Source organism: Tenebrio molitor, chromosome 8 (assembly GCF_963966145.1).
Source record: "Tenebrio molitor chromosome 8, icTenMoli1.1, whole genome shotgun sequence".
NCBI lineage: Eukaryota > Metazoa > Arthropoda > Insecta > Coleoptera > Tenebrionidae > Tenebrio > Tenebrio molitor.
Window position 1 is genome coordinate 3,375,440 of NC_091053.1, and position 16,779 is coordinate 3,392,218.

At 38.4% G+C, this 16,779-nt stretch overlaps 3 protein-coding genes across 5 annotated transcripts; 2 read left to right on the plus strand and 1 right to left on the minus strand.

Moving 5' to 3' along the window:
- Positions 1-909: 909 nt before the first annotated feature.
- LOC138136673 (meiosis-specific nuclear structural protein 1-like) lies at positions 910-4,326 on the plus strand. 2 transcript variants are annotated; one of them, XM_069055946.1, is made up of 8 exons: positions 910-996; positions 1,046-1,091; positions 1,145-1,425; positions 2,108-2,231; positions 2,278-2,751; positions 3,607-3,810; positions 3,861-4,045; positions 4,103-4,326. In XM_069055946.1, the coding sequence occupies exons 2-8, from the start codon at positions 1,089-1,091 to the stop codon at positions 4,236-4,238; spliced, it is 1,407 nt and encodes a 468-aa protein (XP_068912047.1). In that variant the 5' UTR covers positions 910-996; positions 1,046-1,088; the 3' UTR covers positions 4,239-4,326. The 2 variants fall into 2 exon arrangements, with proteins under 2 accessions (XP_068912047.1, XP_068912048.1); XM_069055947.1 differs by having other exon boundaries at positions 942-1,091.
- On the minus strand, positions 2,735-3,607 carry LOC138136674 (calaxin-like). 2 transcript variants are annotated; one of them, XM_069055949.1, is made up of 3 exons: positions 3,161-3,607; positions 3,008-3,118; positions 2,735-2,956 (listed from the first exon to the last, which is right to left on the minus strand). In XM_069055949.1, the coding sequence occupies exons 1-3, from the start codon at positions 3,533-3,535 to the stop codon at positions 2,771-2,773; spliced, it is 672 nt and encodes a 223-aa protein (XP_068912050.1). In that variant the 5' UTR covers positions 3,536-3,607; the 3' UTR covers positions 2,735-2,770. The 2 variants fall into 2 exon arrangements, with proteins under 2 accessions (XP_068912050.1, XP_068912049.1); XM_069055948.1 differs by having other exon boundaries at positions 3,008-3,607.
- Positions 4,327-13,852: 9,526 nt separating the features above from the next.
- Positions 13,853-15,700, plus strand: LOC138137114 (UDP-glycosyltransferase UGT5-like). The gene is made up of 3 exons (XM_069056399.1): positions 13,853-14,930; positions 14,980-15,199; positions 15,308-15,700. The coding sequence occupies exons 1-3, from the start codon at positions 13,889-13,891 to the stop codon at positions 15,576-15,578; spliced, it is 1,533 nt and encodes a 510-aa protein (XP_068912500.1). The 5' UTR covers positions 13,853-13,888; the 3' UTR covers positions 15,579-15,700.
- Positions 15,701-16,779: the final 1,079 nt, after the last annotated feature.

Consider the following 16,779-nt stretch of genomic DNA (forward strand, 5'->3'; position numbering starts at 1 on the left):
ATGCATCAACACTCGCACAAATAGTCACTTGTTCACATAATGAAGCAAACATTTAAACAATAATTCAATTATTATAATACCAAAGATACTTAATACTTCCAGAATATTCTCGGAACCGAAACTATTCCAACCTGAACACAACGAATTTTCACCAGTTATTATAAAAGAAGCAATTTCGAAAAACACATCCACAGCTAAAAAATCGATTTAACAAGATTTTTTAACAAAATCTCAACACCGAATCGTAATTTTAAATAGAAATCTAAACAATCACCGGGAAACGTTAGGACGCTAATTGGCCATCTTTGTAACTTCTTATAAAAACGATGTTCATTTGTTTCATGATGTCATGTTGAAATTACCTGATTGGTATGAAAAAGTGGCTTGATTAACTAACTTATCAATGCAGTGTTTCGTTAATAAACTTTTTTATTCGAGATTTAGTTCACCGCTCAAATGGAATTATAAAACATTAAATTACCTATGTAATATAAATAATATATGAATGGATGGATGTATGAGTAAATGTTGCATGACAATTTTTTAATTAAATGGGAAGTTAACTGACTAACCGAGTTTTTACAAAATCGTAATAACGGCCTAACAAACAAAATGGGCTTTGTCATCAGCCCTATACATGTTTTTTCAAAACGGTTGCAAGAACGGTAGAGCATTATTTCTATATTTATTTGAAATTAGACATTTTTTTGGCATGAACTACCACTAGATGTCAGGTCAAGACTGAAGGTTTAAATATTTTTATGTAATGAAATTAAGAATGGATACCTACTATCATTTTCGTGTACTTGGATGTAAGAAACGAAAAACTGAAAAGATAAGTACGTTTTAAACTCACCGCTTTCAAATCAATCGATTTAGATTCAGTAACTTCTACCCATTTCTACCAATACTTGTTGGTTATGTTGGCAGACATGTTTGTTTGTTGTTATGTCAGTTGTCAAGAATCCAGCAAAATTGAAATTTGTTACGAAAAAAGTATTTTTATTTAAATGAAATTAAAACATCGATAACCAATATTTTACAGGTCTTTTATATTGTATATTTATTTATTTGAGTACTGAGGAAAAATGGTAAATATAAATGGTCTAAATGTAAGATTTGGGAACAGCGTTTGTCTTCTTAGGCCTTGAACAAAGATGGAAAAGTCAAACTCGCCGAAGAAATGCAAAAACGCAAATACGACGAACAAATCGAACTCAACAAGTTGCACTTGGTAGAAAAAAATCGTTTCCGGAACTTGGAAAGATGCATGCATTACCAAAGACGAGAGCGCGAGACCGCTGATCGTTTGTTGCAAGCCAGGGAAAGAGAGGCTTTTTCAGAAAAACGGGTCGAGAGAACTGAGGCGTTGGCACGAGAATTGGACAAAATTAAGCGCAACGAACTGAAGGAGCTAAAATTGAGGTTATAAATGATAAATTACCACTGTTTCGCAAAAAACAATCGTTATTTGTACAACTAGTTATGAAAGTCATACTTTTTTCACGAATTTGCAGATTGATCAAGTAAATAAGTGAAAAAAAGGGACTTTCATAACATGTACACACTATTTTTTTGCACATCGAAAAAAGTTGGGAAATTTGGTCTAAAAGGATTTATGAAAACTAGTTATGACAGTCATACTTTTTTTCACGAATTTGCAGATTGATCAAGCAAATAAGTGAAAAAAAGAGACTTTCATAACATGTTGTACACACTATTTTTTGCATATTGATGTAAGTTGCGAAATTTGGTCTAAAAGGATTTATGAAAAATTACAAAAGAAAAAAATTGGTATGCTTTTGACAATCATCTAAAAGGAGATGGAATAAAATGATGCAAAAAAGTGCTACTTTCACTACCATTTTTCGTGTAAAAAAGTTCTACTTTCAGTACGATTTTGCGTATAAAAAAGTGCCACTTTCATTACGAATATGCAAAAAAAAATAGGTATGCTTTGACAATCATGTCCAAGGAGATGGCATAAAATGATGCAAAAAAGTGGTACTTTCACTACGATTTTTCATGTAAAAAAGTGCTACTTTCACTAAGATTTTGCGTGTAAAAAAGTGCCACTTTACGATATGCAAAAGAATATTTCTTTCAGGCAAAGTTTACGAGAAAATTGCCACGAACTCAGAGAATTAGAGTCGAAATTGCGGACCGCCTACGTAGCCAAAGAACTAGCGACGCAACTGGCCGAGAAAAACGCAAAAAAACTAGAGGACAAAGTAATATCACCCTTTTGTTTGGACACATAATGACGTCTAATTTTAGCTGAAACAGCAAGAAGAGTACCAAAAGCTGCAGGAAGCGATCGTAACGCTAGATGAAATGAACCGAATAGCGGGCGAAGAAGAAATCAGAAAGAAGGCGCAGTACAGGCAAGAACTGCAGGACCAGATGATAATCAACGAGAAGCGCAAACGATACGTGTACGACGAATTCCTGAGGGAGAAGAAGATGATTGACGACATCGTCCAACGAATACACGCCGAGGATGAACGAGAGAGGGAGGAGAAAATGTGTAAAATGCAGAGAACCAAGGAGGAAATGGACGCTTTCAAGAAGGCCCAGCAGATATGGAGGAATAACGAGAAGGATGAGATAGACAAGGAGAACCAGAGGATACAAGAATTCATCACGAATAAGGCCATAGAGATGCAGTCCAGAGAGCAGAAGAAGAGCGAATTGGAAGCGGTCAAGGCCAAACTGACCGAAAACATAGCTAAACAACTGTACGAGGAGGAGGTTTGTATTTTTTTGCCGGCTACATTTTTCCTATCCTAGGGGTGAAGGTGGTTATGAAGGTGTGCACGGCCTCTCTCGACGGGAGGCACTGCCCCAGGGCTTCCAGCATCATCGGCTGTTGCAAAACTGTTGTCTTGTAGTCATTGAACGAGATTTTTCCGTCGCGGTCCACATCCATCTTCTTGGTTATCACCTCGATCATGTCCTACAACTCTAACATATCAAACACTCGAACTCCTTGTTTTTTTTTATTCACTTTTACGGATTCTTCCGCATCGTCTTCGCTGCTCTGACTTATGAGCGAAGATCTCAAGAAGAAGAACATCGTTTCGCGTCCGATCAAACCGTCCCCCAGGAGATCATAAACCTGATGAGTGTGAGCGACAACGCCGAAACATTGTGTACTCACCGAAAAGCAGTAGTCTATTTTTTCCTCCAAAGTACCTCGCAGCCAGAGCGACAACGCCGTGGCCCAAGTTTCCATGGAAACTGTAGTACTGGGGCCTCTCTCGAAAACCGAAAATATCCTGTCCATAAGCGCATCATCTGTCATGTCCAGGCCGCTGTGGAGCACGTCCCGCAGCTGGTTCTTGGTTATCCCGGTCGCGTTCTTGTCCGCGTTGTCCTTCTGGAGCTTGTAGTAGATGATGAAGATGCACTCGAGTTCGGTGTAAGTGAAGTGGAGTTTCTTCACCAGCTTCTGTATCAGATCCGAGTGTTTCTTCTTGAAGCGGGTCTCCTCCATGGAGTCCATGGAGGAGTCCAAGTTCACCCCGAAAGACATGTTTACGTGTCCTTACTGCCAATTTCAAAACCGTCACAGACGTCACTGATTGACAACTTGATTGTCCGCAGATGAAACGGAAAGAGAGGGAAGAGATCATGCAGGAGTTGTACGAAGAGGAGCAAAAGCAAGCGATGGAGCAGCAGCACAGGGCCAACGTGGAGAAAGCGCTCAGGCAACGGATCGAAGTGAGGGAGTCGCTGATGCACCAGATGACGGAGAGGCAGGAGAAGCTGAGGCAAGAAGCCGCCGAGGATGCCAAATACAAGGAAGAAGTAAAGGTGGTGGGTGCGTTTGATCAAAAAGTAATTGTTTTGGTTTTTAGTTGTTGGCTAAAATGGCCGAGGATCAGCGGCTAGAGCAGCTGTCCAATCAGAAGAGGAGGATGAAGATGTTGGAGTGCAGGAGAGAAGTGGAAAGGATGATGGCCGAAAGACGGCAAAGACACGCCGAAGAGATGCAGTTGTTGATGAAGCTGAAGGAACAAGACGAAATGGAAGCGGAAGAGAGGTGATGCTTGAGCGTTTGAGTGGTGGGGTTTTTTGTATGTGACGGCTTTTGTTTTAGGCGGCGGATTATTGAGGAGGAGCGGTTGCGTCTGCTCAAGGAACACGCCAAGAATCTCATCGGTTATTTGCCCAAAGGGGTGTTGAGAGCTGATGACTTGCCTTATCTAGGGAGCGATCTAGTCAATGCCGATTAGAGTGGACCAAGACTAATAATGTGATACTGATATTTGTAGAAATTATTTTCTTATGTATATATTTGAATAAAAAAAAATAAAAAAGCAACGTCTGTTCCTTATTGAGGTGTCGATGCAAACAATTTTTCGTAACCAGAAAAAGTAAAAGCGTTAGTAATTTTTTATTGTGAAGTCAGTTTACCTCATTCCCCAGTTAAATTATCAAATTGTCAAAAATGTCTAGCAAAATAAGGTTACGAGCGGTCCTGATCTCAGTCAGCAACCCTCAATTAATTATAAAACATTTAAAGACTCACAATACTAATTGTATTTAATTATGGCCATGATCGTTATCAAAATCAATTATTAAAATAGGTAAAATCACCACAACAGAAACAGGTCAGTCAGTGATACACTCACCTTATTGAATACCTACACTTTTCCACAATAATCAACTTTTGCACAAAAATAAGTTGAAAAGATAAACAGCGATCCAGTTTTGTTTAAGAACAACTATTTATTTCAAACTCACGAACGCTTTCCTAACAAAGAGCTTTTTAAATATGACTCACGTAACGTGTAGCGTCTTAAAAACTATCAAAGAAAAAGGGAGCAAAAACGGAAAAATCACGGTCACATATTGTGCCGTCCTACATCAACATAAAAAAGGTAGGTTAAAAACAAAGGAATTTGAATTTTGCAGTTATTCAATGCAACAAAAGTAAAATCCCTCAGGTCAAAAAAATCAGACTATTACGGTTTATTATTTATTAATACAGTTCCCACCAACATCATCGTCAACAAAGAGCACAGTTGTTTGGAAAATAAATCCGAAAAATTATTATTATTATTATTATTATTATTAAAATAAGCGTTCGGGCAGAGGCCGAGCCTGTTATGCCCGCGCATCCAAAACAATAGTAAACCACAATACGTTTTACTTAATTACTGAAGTCACATAACTGTCATAGCGAGATTTAAAGCCAAGAGGTGTTTTGCTGGTAACTACTTCTACAGGTAGGGAGTTCCACACATCGAACACTCGATTCGTGATGAAGTTTTGCCTAGCACTTGTGCGAAAATTGTCCTTTGCCAGCTTCAAATCATGCCCTCTAGTTCTCCCCCCGTCGTTTAATGGGAAAAGGTGCCTAATGGAGGAATTTTTGTCACCAGTCAGCGCTTGATGTACCAATATAACATCTCCTCTTTTACGTCTGTCGGAAAGCAGGGGAAGGTTCATTATGGAAATTCTTTCAGAGTACTCGGGGCGATTTCTACCGAAAGGGATACGAGTCGCTCGTCGTTGCACAGATTCCAACAAGTCAATGTCACGTTTTAAATTAGGAGCCCATACTCCATGACCGAACTCCAGAACTGGCCTAACATATGACTTAATAAGCTTAGCAGTTACAGCCAAGGTAGTCTTAGTAAACGTTTTGCTCAAAAGATAGACAATTTTATTCGCCCTCTTGACCACATATGAGGTATGTTCCGACCATGACAAATTTGATGTTACCAGAACTCCCAAATCCAAACATGAACTCGACTTAAGCAGTTCCACACCACCCAAATAATACCCATGACACGGGTTTTTGCCGCCGACATGAAGAACCGTGCATTTCCCAATGTTAAGTGGAAGCTGCCAATCGCTTGCCCATTTACTGATGTTAGAGATGTCGTTGGAAAGCATTTGGTAATTTAAACTATCATTATATATCTTCATATCATCAGCATACATGACCCATGACGATCTTACATTGTATTTGACATCGGCCGTGTAAACTATAAACAATAACGGACCGAGCACGGAACCCTGTGGAACCCCACTTATTACCTTTTCCGATGCGCTAAGCACGCCACCAACTTTAACCTTAAAAGTACGATCACTAAGAAAGGCGTCAAGCCAATAAAAAAGACTGCCCCGGATACCGATATGTTGCAATTTAAATAAAAGAAGCTTTCTTGGCACCCGATCGAAAGCCTTGGCAAAATCGAAATATACAACATCAAGAGATCTGCCTAAATCTAACAGTTTGGTCCAGTCAGAAAGACAACATAGTAGATTGGAGGTGATGGACTTTCCTGGCATAAAACCATGCTGATTATCAGGTATGACATGATGCTTCACTAAGAATTTTATGGTAGTATCATAAATAATCGACTCCATAATTTTAACCACTAACGACGTCAAACTTACAGGCCTATAGTTACCTGGATCAAATTTATCTCCTTTTTTAAAGATGGGACAGATAATTGCCGTCCTCCAATCCGAAGGCAAAACCCCCGAGTCAAACGATTGCCCAAATAGCATGCTAAGAGGTCTGCACAGAACATCAGCACAAGTCTTTAATACACTGGCTGTGATTCTGTCGGGGCCGGGAGACTTTGTTTTGTCTAACCCACGTAATTTTTCCAAAACCAGCTCCTCAGAAAATTCTATGTCAGTAAAAGCTGCAGTATTTCGGGGAAAATCTAGTTTCGGCGTACCAGCCACCGATTCCCTTGTAAAAACCTTGGAGAAAGACTCAGCAAAAATATTGGCACAGTCAGTATGGTCCCTTACGATATTTCCGTCTACATTCCTAACTTGAGGTATCTTGACCGGTCCTCCCAATGCAGTGCGAACGTGCTTATAAAAACTCTTAGGATTGTTAGAATTCGCAATCTTCAGTTCGTACCTAATCCGCTCCTCCTTAATAATCGTAGACAGCTTGTTCGAAAAAGCTCTGTGGGCTACGTAGTCTATTTGCTCCCCTGTTCTTTTAAAAGTCTTCCACAATGCTCGCTTACGCTTAACCATTTTCAATATTTTGGCATTTATCCAGGGTTTCGAAGAAGACCTTTTGACTTTAATAACGGACGAACACTCGTTGACAGTATTGAGTAATAGATTTTTTAATGTACTCCAGTTGTTCTCGACGTTCGCGTCGCAAAGTGTCGTTGGCCAATTTATTTTCTCGAGACGTATGTATACCTTCTCATAGTTCGTAACTATTTTATTGAAAGTTATAGTTCGTTGAGCAGGCACAAAACAGATCTGCAGATCTACCTTGAGGGAAACATGGTCTGACTTACCCACTGGGTCAAGATATTGCACATTTGTTAGTGAGGAGTCCTCTGTTGTTAAAATCAGATCAAGAACTGACGGTTGCTGGTTGGCTCTAAATCTAGTTGGTTGCGTTATTAACTGGCGCATATGGTTATTGGTTAAAAAATCAACCATCAGTTGAGAGGACGGGCTTCGACAGTGTCCCGAGTTCCGGGACCAAGAAATGTCAGGCATATTAAAATCCCCAAATACGAACACCTTGTCGTGCCTAGTCGTTAATTCCCCTAACACGTCCAATAAAGTACAGTCATCATTAATGTTAGACGATGGAGGTCTGTATACACACCCCAGGATAAAATTCCACGACTGATTATGTACCTGCAGAAAGAGCGACTCTATACCCGGTGTGTTGGTAACTATGGGGATGACTTCGTTATCGGACAGTAACTCATTGGAAACGTAGATACACACACCTCCTCCTTTCTTATGATTTCGATCATTCCTGTAAATGGTATAACCATCCAAAGAGACTAGCGAGTCCGGTACGACGTCCGAGAGCCACGTTTCAGTTAATGACAGGAAAGTCGGTTTCAAATCGTTAACATATGCAACCAGGTCCGAATACTTTGCCAACAGAGAAGCTATGTTAGTGTATAGTATGGAACTAACAAAAAAATTGGAGAAATTATTACTATTTAACGGCTCCATTTTGAATTTAATAAAAAAAATAAATAATAATAATAATAATAGGAGTATAACGTAACCAAGGTCCTTGTTGAATGCATCAAGAAATTATTGTTCAGTGTCCTGGGTTGTCACAACTACTTCCATATTGTGAGAATTATCATCTAGAATGTTGGACTGTGCTTTTTTTTATCTTTCTTTGTATTTTCCTACACCTGTTTTTTATGCTCTTGTGCTCCAAACTAGGAAATATCTCATACAACATTGTAGAAACACCTTCAATATCAGAGGTATATTTATGTATGAGCTCGAGTATGTTACTTTCCCCGGGAACCTTATCTGCAAATTCTACCAACCGATCAAAACTAAGGGGGTATTGTTGCTCGGAGCCGTCGAGTAACGACTTAGCCGGTAACAACAATTCGAACGTAGAAGTTAAACTCTCCGTTGAGTCGGAAGCTTTCTTCCTCTTCAGATCCGGATCCCTTGTGTCTAAAATTGTATCCATTGAATTTGCGGAGATATCTACAGGATTAGTTTGAAGCGCATTGTCATCATCAGTAGACTTTCTTTTGCCAGAACCTTCCCCAGGGCCAACTGTTTCTTTGTTGCTTTCTGGTGTCGGCGAAACGTTACTAGTGCAATCATTAGCAAAATGTCCCGCCTGTCTACATTTGTAGCAAACATCGTCATAACTCATATATATTCTATAGTTAGTTTCCTCAAATTTCAAAACCATGGATGAAGGAAGGTCAATAGAGTTGTTTGGTTGAACAAATATCTGTCTTCTAAAACTTAGGACGTGGTTGTATTCTTCCTTATGGATTCCAGCCCTCAAAAATGACATTGACGTCACCGTAACAAATCCTAAAGTTTTGACCAAATTCTCAATTACAGGGTGGGGGATACACGGACAAACATTTGAGAGGATAATTCGCTTAGCCGGGTTTAGTAACCGTCGGACAGTAATTTCTTTTCCGCTAATTACAATAACACCATGCTCTGATACCGTTTTTTCTACTAAGTCTTTGCTACTCAAATACATACATACGCGGCTATTAGAGATTCGTGAGGCAAACAATACATTTTTTGGTGTCACTATATTACCTATAGCTACAACATAATCATCAAGTTTCAAGCCTTCGATAGCGTTAAAAACTATCGCCTGCTCCTTAGTGGGGAATTGAGCTGAAGTGGAGGACGCCATATATGATGACAAAAGGTGCTATAAATTGTTACACCTCTCCTTTCAGGAACGCGCCCAAATGAGGCGAGTACCGCGAACTACCGCAGTCACTCGCCTCCGTATAAAGAAATGGTCAATGATAACTGAAAAAGTTGTGATAATATTCGCTACGAGATAAGCAAATACTCAACCAATAAATCAAATTATTCCCAGTAGGCTATAGAGTAACCAGACGTCTCATTACGTCCCACAGAATATGAGGATAACGTAACAAAACAGATCTGTGCCGTTTCCAAATTTAATGAATTGGAAAGAACTCACCAAACGTTAGGTTTAACACGGAGCCACCGAAAACACAGCACACACCTGATATACCAAACAAGTAATTATTGTTTGTAAGTAGTAAGTATTGTTTCATTTTCGATTGCAAATCTTCACCGCCTGGAATCTTCTCGAAGCAAAGTCCTTCTTTATTTCTATATTAGATTTCGGACAACTGAAAAATAAGTTCTGCATAATAATTTTTACCATTCGGACATTGATTAATTTGACAGATTCCAAAAAACCTAAAACTCCAGATGAATAAAAAATCTACCAAATCCAATGGGACCAAGTTCCAATAACGAGTGGCGTAGCCACGAGTTATTTTAAAGAATGGGTGCTTCAAGGTTTTATGAAACGAGTTTTTTATACTAGGTATTTTTTTTGTAATTTGCCCTTTTTATGGAGTTTTTAAACAAACATTTTTACCTTAGTCGATTTAGGGATTTTTGTGCCGGTTGGTAATGTCTTAATTTTAAAAATGAAAATTTATCTTAGTCGCCTTTTATTTTATCCAAATTCTGTCACAAAACACGAATATGGAAGATAATCAAGATAATCTTGCATGTACTATTGAGGATAAAATACTTTGGTCGTCACTTTTTGACACTTCAAATGTAAATAAAGTATTAATGTCAATATACCTGACAATTTCAAATTATTCTTGTCAAAAATATGGCATCTTCAGTTTTTGATAAATATAGAATCGTCTGACTTGCTTCTGAAGGTTGTCTAGACCGCGACCATGTTGATCTTTTGCTTTTGAACCCTGCCTCCGCAGCTGGGATTTACCCCACCCGTATGACACTGATGGATTAAAATAATTTTGACAACAGTAAAAAATAAGGTTAAACATCCTAAAGCTTGCTTTACAATTGAATATCATTTATGTCACATTGACGACCAAAGTATTTTGGCCGCGATAGTACTATTCCGGACACGGAATCTTGGCCAACATTTTTTAGACATTTCTAAAAAAATGATGTAAACCAGGCGTTAGTGTCATTAATAAATGACAATTATTAAAAATCACTTTGAAGTTTTTCTTATGACATCAAAAAAGCAAGGAAATGGCATTATCGAGTCAAAAGTTGGGTTATATTCAATAAAGGCCAGTTCACACATATTTGTCAGTTAAATGTCAGTTGTGGCCAAGATTCCGTGTCCGGAATAGTACGCCCCCTCAAATACGTGAAATTACCACAAATACGGTCAAATTTTTCCACTTACAAAAGTCACATTTATGAAGTTCATGTCCAATAAATCTTTACTTGGTAAAAATACAAAGACAAAAACAAATAAGAATTACTTTAATTTAATCAGTAAAAAGACGTAACATTGCTTTTGAAATCAGCAATGTTAAAATGGACAAAAACTGAAAAATTAGTCAAATCGGGTTCGCGCAGAGCAAGCAACTTTGAAAGTCAAAGTCACTAGCTTTAGCTTTAATACCAACAGAAAATCAGATTTTCATGGCTTGCTTAGATGCACATTTATATGAAATTGAGTGAGTATATAATGGCTATAATGACACCGCAGATGATGACGTCGCGTTCGTTAATATGTCTATTAAAGAATCAAAAAGGAGGCAAATTACAAAAAAAATTACAAAATACATAGGGGTCTTTTCTGTATCTTATCTGTTAAAATTTAAAGGCCGTTAAATTTTAAAAGCCTCTAAATTAGTTTCGTTAAATTGCATCTTTCGTCGATTGTATCTCAGTCTCTATTAAACTTACAAGAAAAATATAAATATAAAAAGTTGCCAAATTATATCCTTTACAACTTTTATTTGAACATGTTTCTCACATAATGAACGGTAATTGAGTTATTCCTTCCAAAATACGGCGGTATAGAATACCTATTTCTACTAAATTTTTTAAAGGACCTCTAAAAACTAAAATTTAACGACCTTTAAATTTAAAATAAGATACAGAATAGACCCCATAAACAGTTAAAAATTCAAATTAAATTAAAAATGCTAAACATTTTTAGTAGGTATACTCAATTTCATATAAATGTGCATCTAAGCAAGCCATGAAAATCTGATTTTCTGTTGGTATTAAAGCTAAAGCTAGTGACTTTGACTTTCAAAGTTGCTTGCTCTGCGCGAACCCGATTTGACTAATTTTTCAGTTTTTGTCCATTTTAACATTGCTGATTTCAAAAGCAATGTTACGTCTTTTTACTGATTAAATTAAAGTAATTCTTATTTGTTTTTGTCTTTGTATTTTTAGCAAATAAAGATTTATTGTACGGTTGGTGGACAAAAAAAACTGGGACACGCAAAATTTCTTACGTTTGTATCAAGCTTTAATTGTCAAAATAAAGTCAAAATAAAACTGACTTTTACAAACACTGTTGACAGTTATCTTGTCAGATATAATGCCAAATCTAACAGAATTACAAAACCACGTAATTAGACAACGCCTTGGGGAGGGTATTACCATAAGAGCAATTGCTAACGAGCTAAACGTTAGCAAAAACACTGTTTTGCTCGTCAAACAAAAACTTTAAAAACTTTTGGTAACATTGTAAGAAGACCAGGCTCTGGCCGTCCAAAAGTTACCACAGATAATAAAGATTTTGATATGATAAACTTTCTTCGTTTACATCCATTTCAAACCGCCATCAGAGCTCGACAGGAGACGAATTTTCCTGCTTCTTTAAAAACAACAAGAAGAAGAATAAAGAAATCTGAATTAAATAATAAATGTGCAGCAAAAAAAAATTTTTAACTGCACAGAATAAACAACAAAGAGTTATGCTTGCTTAAGAATAATTATATTCATCAAAATATATGGGATGCGGTAGTCTTTTCTGATAAAAAGACATTTCAGTCTTCTAACACTGGACGGCTCCGCGTATATAGAGCTGTAGGGACAAGATATAATGAAGAATAAGTTCACGCCACCAATCGAAGTGAACGATTTGTAGTCAATGTATGGGGATGCATCAGCATTAGGGTCCCAGGAGTTTGTGCAAATGTGGAGGAGAGGCTAAGAGCACCGGTTTATGTTAGAATTCTGAGGGAGATAATGCTTCCCTCAGTAACACATGTGTTTGGTGAACGAAATTTTATATTTCAAGACGATAACTGTCATGTCCATAGAGCCAGGGTTGTTAGAGAGTTCTTGGATGAGCAAGGGGTGCGTACTTTACCGTGGCCTTCAAGTCACCCGACTTAAATCCAATAGAAAGTATTTGGGGGCGTATGACCTCAATTATGTATAAAAATGAGTTTCGTCCAAATACTGTCGAACAGATGGTCATTGATAAATAATGGTGCAATGACGAAGTATTAGGTTTAGGTTTTTTGTTCGTTAACAACTTGTTTTAAACAAATATGCAATATATAAGTATTCAACTTACCTTTACCTACGTGTTTTTATAAATTGTGTGGATTTAAAAAAGGAATTGAAAACGGATGAAATCTAAAATTCGATTTGATGTTTGTAAGTGTCACACGTGGCATTTTTGTCTTATGTCATCATATCATAGTTAACCTATTTGTTCGCAAGCCTGAATTAAACGGTGCAAATTTGCCAAATTTCGATTTGAATAGTTGTCATTTTTGTCCCAGTTTTTTTTGTCCACCAACCGTACATGACCTTCATAAATGTGACTTTTGTAATGTAACTAAATTAAAGGTGCTTTTACAAATGCACAGCTCACTTGATGAACATTTATATGAAATCAATTATTACCAGTTAAGTAATCTTAATGCATCTATTTCTATTACACCCTGTATATTTTATTAGAGTGAATGTTAGGTTTATTATCTATTGCTGTCCAACATTTCTTTTTAACAATTAATTTCATTTCAAATTTAAATTTTATAAGATAAATTTTGTTGAATTCATTTAATTATTTATAATTAGTTTGTCTTTTTTCTATTTTTTTATATCAACAAGGTCACATTCCTACCAAAATAAACTGCAAAAACGTGCTTTTATTTCCATGAACACAATAAAAATTAGTAATGAAAGAGTTAGAAATTTTATCAGTTCAGTTACATTTTGTACATTTTGTTCCTCACTGCCATTTTTTAAAATGTAATTTTAGCTTTTCTTAATCATTACCACAACTGAAGGAATGCACCATCTTTTCTGTTTTTTTCCTTTATTAAATTCAATTAAAATAAAACCAAACGAAACCAAATTATTTATCGTAAAGCATAATTTACACAAGAGCGCGGTTCAGCTATCTCTCCTATGTCTTAGAGCAATTACACGGTGGCCTAGTTTTGTCTCACTAGATGACTGGTCTCAGTCTAAAGCAACCATCAATTATTGACATATTGCAGACGATGATAAAGAGAATAGTAATAATAATAGTGTCGATGCAGCATGACTTGTCAATTCAGGCAACGTGATTCATATAAATAAGACAAGCAGTCACCACTTCCGCTAGTCTTAAAACGATCTCACAATGTACTTTTCGGTGATTAAGTTGTTGCTCCTGACGAGCTGTGCACGGTGTGCCAACATTCTAGGGGTATTCATGTTCCCCTCGATTAGTCACCAAATAGTCTACCAACCGATTTGGAGAGAACTCTCTCTAAGAGGCCATCAAGTCACCGTGGTCACACCAGATCCCCTAAACGATCCCAGTTTGACCAACCTAACAGAAATCAGCGTACGATTTACTTACGATTTTTTAAAGCAAACAAAAATCCAAGAGCTCATGTCGAAAGATGTCAACGTGTTCTACAATTTGGACAAGCTGTTTCGTTTCATGGACGCTATAGCCGAAGCGGAACTGAACAGTACCCAATTCCAGGAGTTAATAAACGACCAAACCAAACACTTTGACTTGATCCTGATAGAATGCTTCCATCCAGTCATGTACGCTTTGGCCGGAAGGTTCCAAGCGCCAATCATAGGCGTCTCATCTTTGGGTCTGCTGGCATCAGGGTACGACATCATCGGGAATCCAACCCACCCAGCGCTGTACCCTGACGTCATCTTGAGCTTCCATTCGAAAAAGCTGTCCCTGTGGCAGAAACTCCAAAGCTTGTTGTTCAATCTCTGGTCCAGGTACTACCACCACAACATTCTAGTACCACGCGCGGATCAAATGGCGCGGAGGTATTTCGGCGAAGACATAGCGTACCTGGGAGACCTCGAGAGAAACGTCAGCATGTACTTCCTCAACGTGAACCCGCTGATGTACCCCCCGCGACCCAACGTACCCGCGATCGTCGAGATGGGCCAGATGCACATCAAACCAGTGAAGGCGCTGCCGAAAGACTTGCAAAATATCCTAGATGAAGCTGCGCAAGGGGTGGTTTACTTCAGTCTGGGGTCGAATGTCAAAAGCGTGAACATTCCTGAAGGGTTGAGGAACAATGTGATAGCGGCACTGTCGGAACTACCCTATCTGGTCTTGTGGAAATGGGAGTCGGATCATTTGCCGGGAAAACCCGACAATGTGATCATCAGGAAGTGGTTGCCCCAGCAAGACGTCCTCGGTAAAAAGTTCCGCGATTCTGGGTGATTGGTACTCAGGTGTGCTTCCAGCTCATCCCAATATCAAAGCTTTCGTGACGCAAGGAGGTCTCCAGTCGACGGAAGAAGCGATCTCTCGGGGTGTACCACTGGTTGGGATGCCATTCATGGGTGACCAACCCATGAACGTGCAAAAAATCGTCGATTTGGGGATCGGGCTTGGGGTAGATCCCGTCACCGTCACCAAAAACGAATTGAAAAACAGCATCATTGAAGTTGCCGAAAACAACAAGTGAGTCTATTGCTTTGACATTGACCTTAATCTAACAAAGTGAAGACAAGGTGCAAGGACGGAGTTAATCGACCAAAAGGATCGCGTGTTAATAGGCTATTATTTCAGATTCAAGATGTCAATTAGAGAAGTGCGTGATTTGCTCTTTGACAAACCCATGACCGGTTTGGACAAAGCTGTGTGGTGGTCCGAGTACATCATCAGGCACAAAGGCGCGACGCATTTGAGAAGCCCAACAGCTGACATCTCTTGGTTTGATTATTTGATGTTGGATGTGGCGATTGCCGTGACTCTAATTGCGGGGATTATCACTTACATAAGTTACGCGCTCGGTCAGATGTCCAACTCTTATCGCAAACGCAAATTAAAGTATCATTAATAAATATTTGTCAGTCTAGTCCCAATATTAAATATATAGTTAAATTAACGTTAGGAGGAGTTAACAATTTTGTTCGTTTCGTGTTGTAAATAAATTGTAATAAGTAAAATGCAATAATAAATTCGTTCTTAATAACAATATTGAATTGAACCCCTTCCAAGAAAACAAGATCTTGCTGCTGCTCACGTGGCGAGAGCTCGAAGACTTTCAGAGAGCCGCAGGAGTGTCGTATAATTTGGCCAAGATAAAAAACACAAGAAGAAAGAGACTTTTTGTAAAAATAATGCTTTATTTGCCCTATGGGCTTTCCAAGAAATTCCAAAAAAAACCTTTTTAATTGCCATCCCTCACCCCTCTCCGTCTCTATCCTTTTCCTCCTCTTCCATATCTCTTTCATCTATCTCCCTTCCGTCTTCATTCAGAATTGCTCCGCGCTCTTTTCCCTTTCTCTCTCTTATTTCGCTACATCCATTCCACATGTGCTCGATTGTCTCTCTCTTCTCATAGCATAGTCTACACCTTCTTTCCTCTCCTTCCATCCAATACCTGTTTTCTCTGTTTTCTCTCTTCGTTCCCACAGCTCTCTCCTCAGGTACTCTGTCATACATCTCTCATACTCCCCGTTGTACATTGATTCTTTCATTTTCTTCCTTCTTTCTTGCTTGTTCTTGTCTTTGTCAATCTTTTCACTTCTTCACTGGCATACCCGTTCCTCTGGTGGTACTTCTCTCTCTCCTTCTTCTCCTTCTCGGTGTTCTCTTTCTTTCCTCTCGAGCATTTTTATTGCTATTCCTCACCCATCTTCTTCTCTATCCTTTCCCTTCTTTTCCATATCTCTTTCATCCATCCTATCTCCCTTCCATCTTTACTCCGCGCTCTTTTCCCTCCCTCTCGCTCATTTCGCTACATCCATTCCACATGATTGTGCTCGATTGTCTCTCTCTCTTCATAGCACATTCTGCACCTTCTTTCCTCTCCTTCCATCCAATACCTGTTTTCTCTCTCCTCCTTCCCACATCTAAATCTTGCCATCATTTTTCTCTCTCTTGCACTCTCTCTCCCCAGGTACTCTGTCATACATCTCTCATTCTTCCCGTTGTACATTGATTCTTTCATTTTCTTCCTTCTTTCTTGCTTGGTCTTGTCTTTGTCCCTTTCACTCAGCTCTACATTCATCCATCTTTCTTTTGCTCTCAATCTT

Excerpts from the sequence above, each read along its gene's own strand:
- LOC138136673 (XM_069055946.1), top strand. Across the intron at positions 1,426-2,107 it reads CTGAAGGAGCTAAAATTGAG|GCAAAGTTTACGAGAAAATT; the intron begins GTTATAAATGAT and ends TATTTCTTTCAG. Across the intron at positions 3,811-3,860 it reads ATGCCAAATACAAGGAAGAA|TTGTTGGCTAAAATGGCCGA; the intron begins GTAAAGGTGGTG and ends TTTGGTTTTTAG.
- LOC138136674 (XM_069055948.1), bottom strand. The coding sequence starts at position 3,535 with ATGTCTTTCGGGGTGAACTTGGACTCCTCCATGGACTCCATGGAGGAG. Across the intron at positions 2,957-3,007 it reads ATGCGGAAGAATCCGTAAAA|GACATGATCGAGGTGATAAC; the intron begins GTGAATAAAAAA and ends TTAGAGTTGTAG.
- LOC138137114 (XM_069056399.1), top strand. The coding sequence starts at position 13,889 with ATGTACTTTTCGGTGATTAAGTTGTTGCTCCTGACGAGCTGTGCACGG. Across the intron at positions 14,931-14,979 it reads GCCCCAGCAAGACGTCCTCG|CTCATCCCAATATCAAAGCT; the intron begins GTAAAAAGTTCC and ends GTGTGCTTCCAG. Across the intron at positions 15,200-15,307 it reads GAAGTTGCCGAAAACAACAA|ATTCAAGATGTCAATTAGAG; the intron begins GTGAGTCTATTG and ends CTATTATTTCAG.